Source organism: Trypanosoma equiperdum (assembly GCF_001457755.1).
Source record: "Trypanosoma equiperdum strain OVI genome assembly, contig: ctg_1451, whole genome shotgun sequence".
Classification (NCBI taxonomy): domain Eukaryota; phylum Euglenozoa; class Kinetoplastea; order Trypanosomatida; family Trypanosomatidae; genus Trypanosoma; species Trypanosoma equiperdum.
Window position 1 is genome coordinate 119,570 of NW_027123451.1, and position 780 is coordinate 120,349.

Consider the following 780-nt stretch of genomic DNA (forward strand, 5'->3'; position numbering starts at 1 on the left):
ATACATACATACACCAGAGGTGGAAAGGAGTGAAGAAGGCAAACGTGAGTTGCTAACGAATTACATCATACGCTTAAGTAGCTGTAATGCAGGAGAAGGAGGTGCAGCTGTATGGTGGAGCCATTACAAGCTCTTTCCCGGCGACTATGGTTGACGTAAGTGATATGCGACAGGTTCCTGACACACAGGAAGTGTACACAGAAGTAGAGACAGGCATGTGTATTATCATAGAGCTTTTAGCGAGGGAGCATGAGGTTAGTAATGACAATTGCGGAAATTATTTTTTCATCGACCTTGCAAAGGCCAATGGCTGCAATACTGAAGGCTACAACCTTAAACCACAACATCAATTACACCCAACCGATTATCCCCTTGTGTCGCAACCACCCTCAGGGTCCGTTGCAGCTAGTGGCCGGTACTGCACATTTGGTTGTGTCATTAGCGGCCACCAACATATATCGAAATACACAAATGAAAAAGGAAAAGAAAATGATATTCTTGTGGTTATGTCGGTGTTACGTTTTGAACCACCCATATCAACGGATGTGCTAATCTCCATATCGGCACCTCAGTGGATTCATCCCGAGAGCAGTGAGGCTCGTGTCGTGCAGAAGTTGCGTAGTGAAGAAGAAGTGACAGCGGTAATGCGGCGTATTCTTCTTTCCTTCAACATAAGAGATTGGGGTCTTTTTGTACCGGAAGAATGATGGAAAAGCGGATGCAGAGGATATACATTTTTCCACATATATAATATATATATATATATATATACATATATAT

General features: G+C 42.9%; 1 protein-coding gene across 1 annotated transcript; it reads left to right on the plus strand.

Annotated features, from left to right (window-relative positions):
* Positions 1-86: 86 nt before the first annotated feature.
* TEOVI_000915700 (Ran-binding protein, putative) lies at positions 87-707 on the plus strand (the record flags this gene model as incomplete). The annotated part of the gene is made up of 1 exon (XM_067221524.1): positions 87-707. One exon carries the CDS (start codon positions 87-89, stop codon positions 705-707), a length of 621 nt encoding a protein of 206 aa, XP_067077625.1.
* Positions 708-780: the final 73 nt, after the last annotated feature.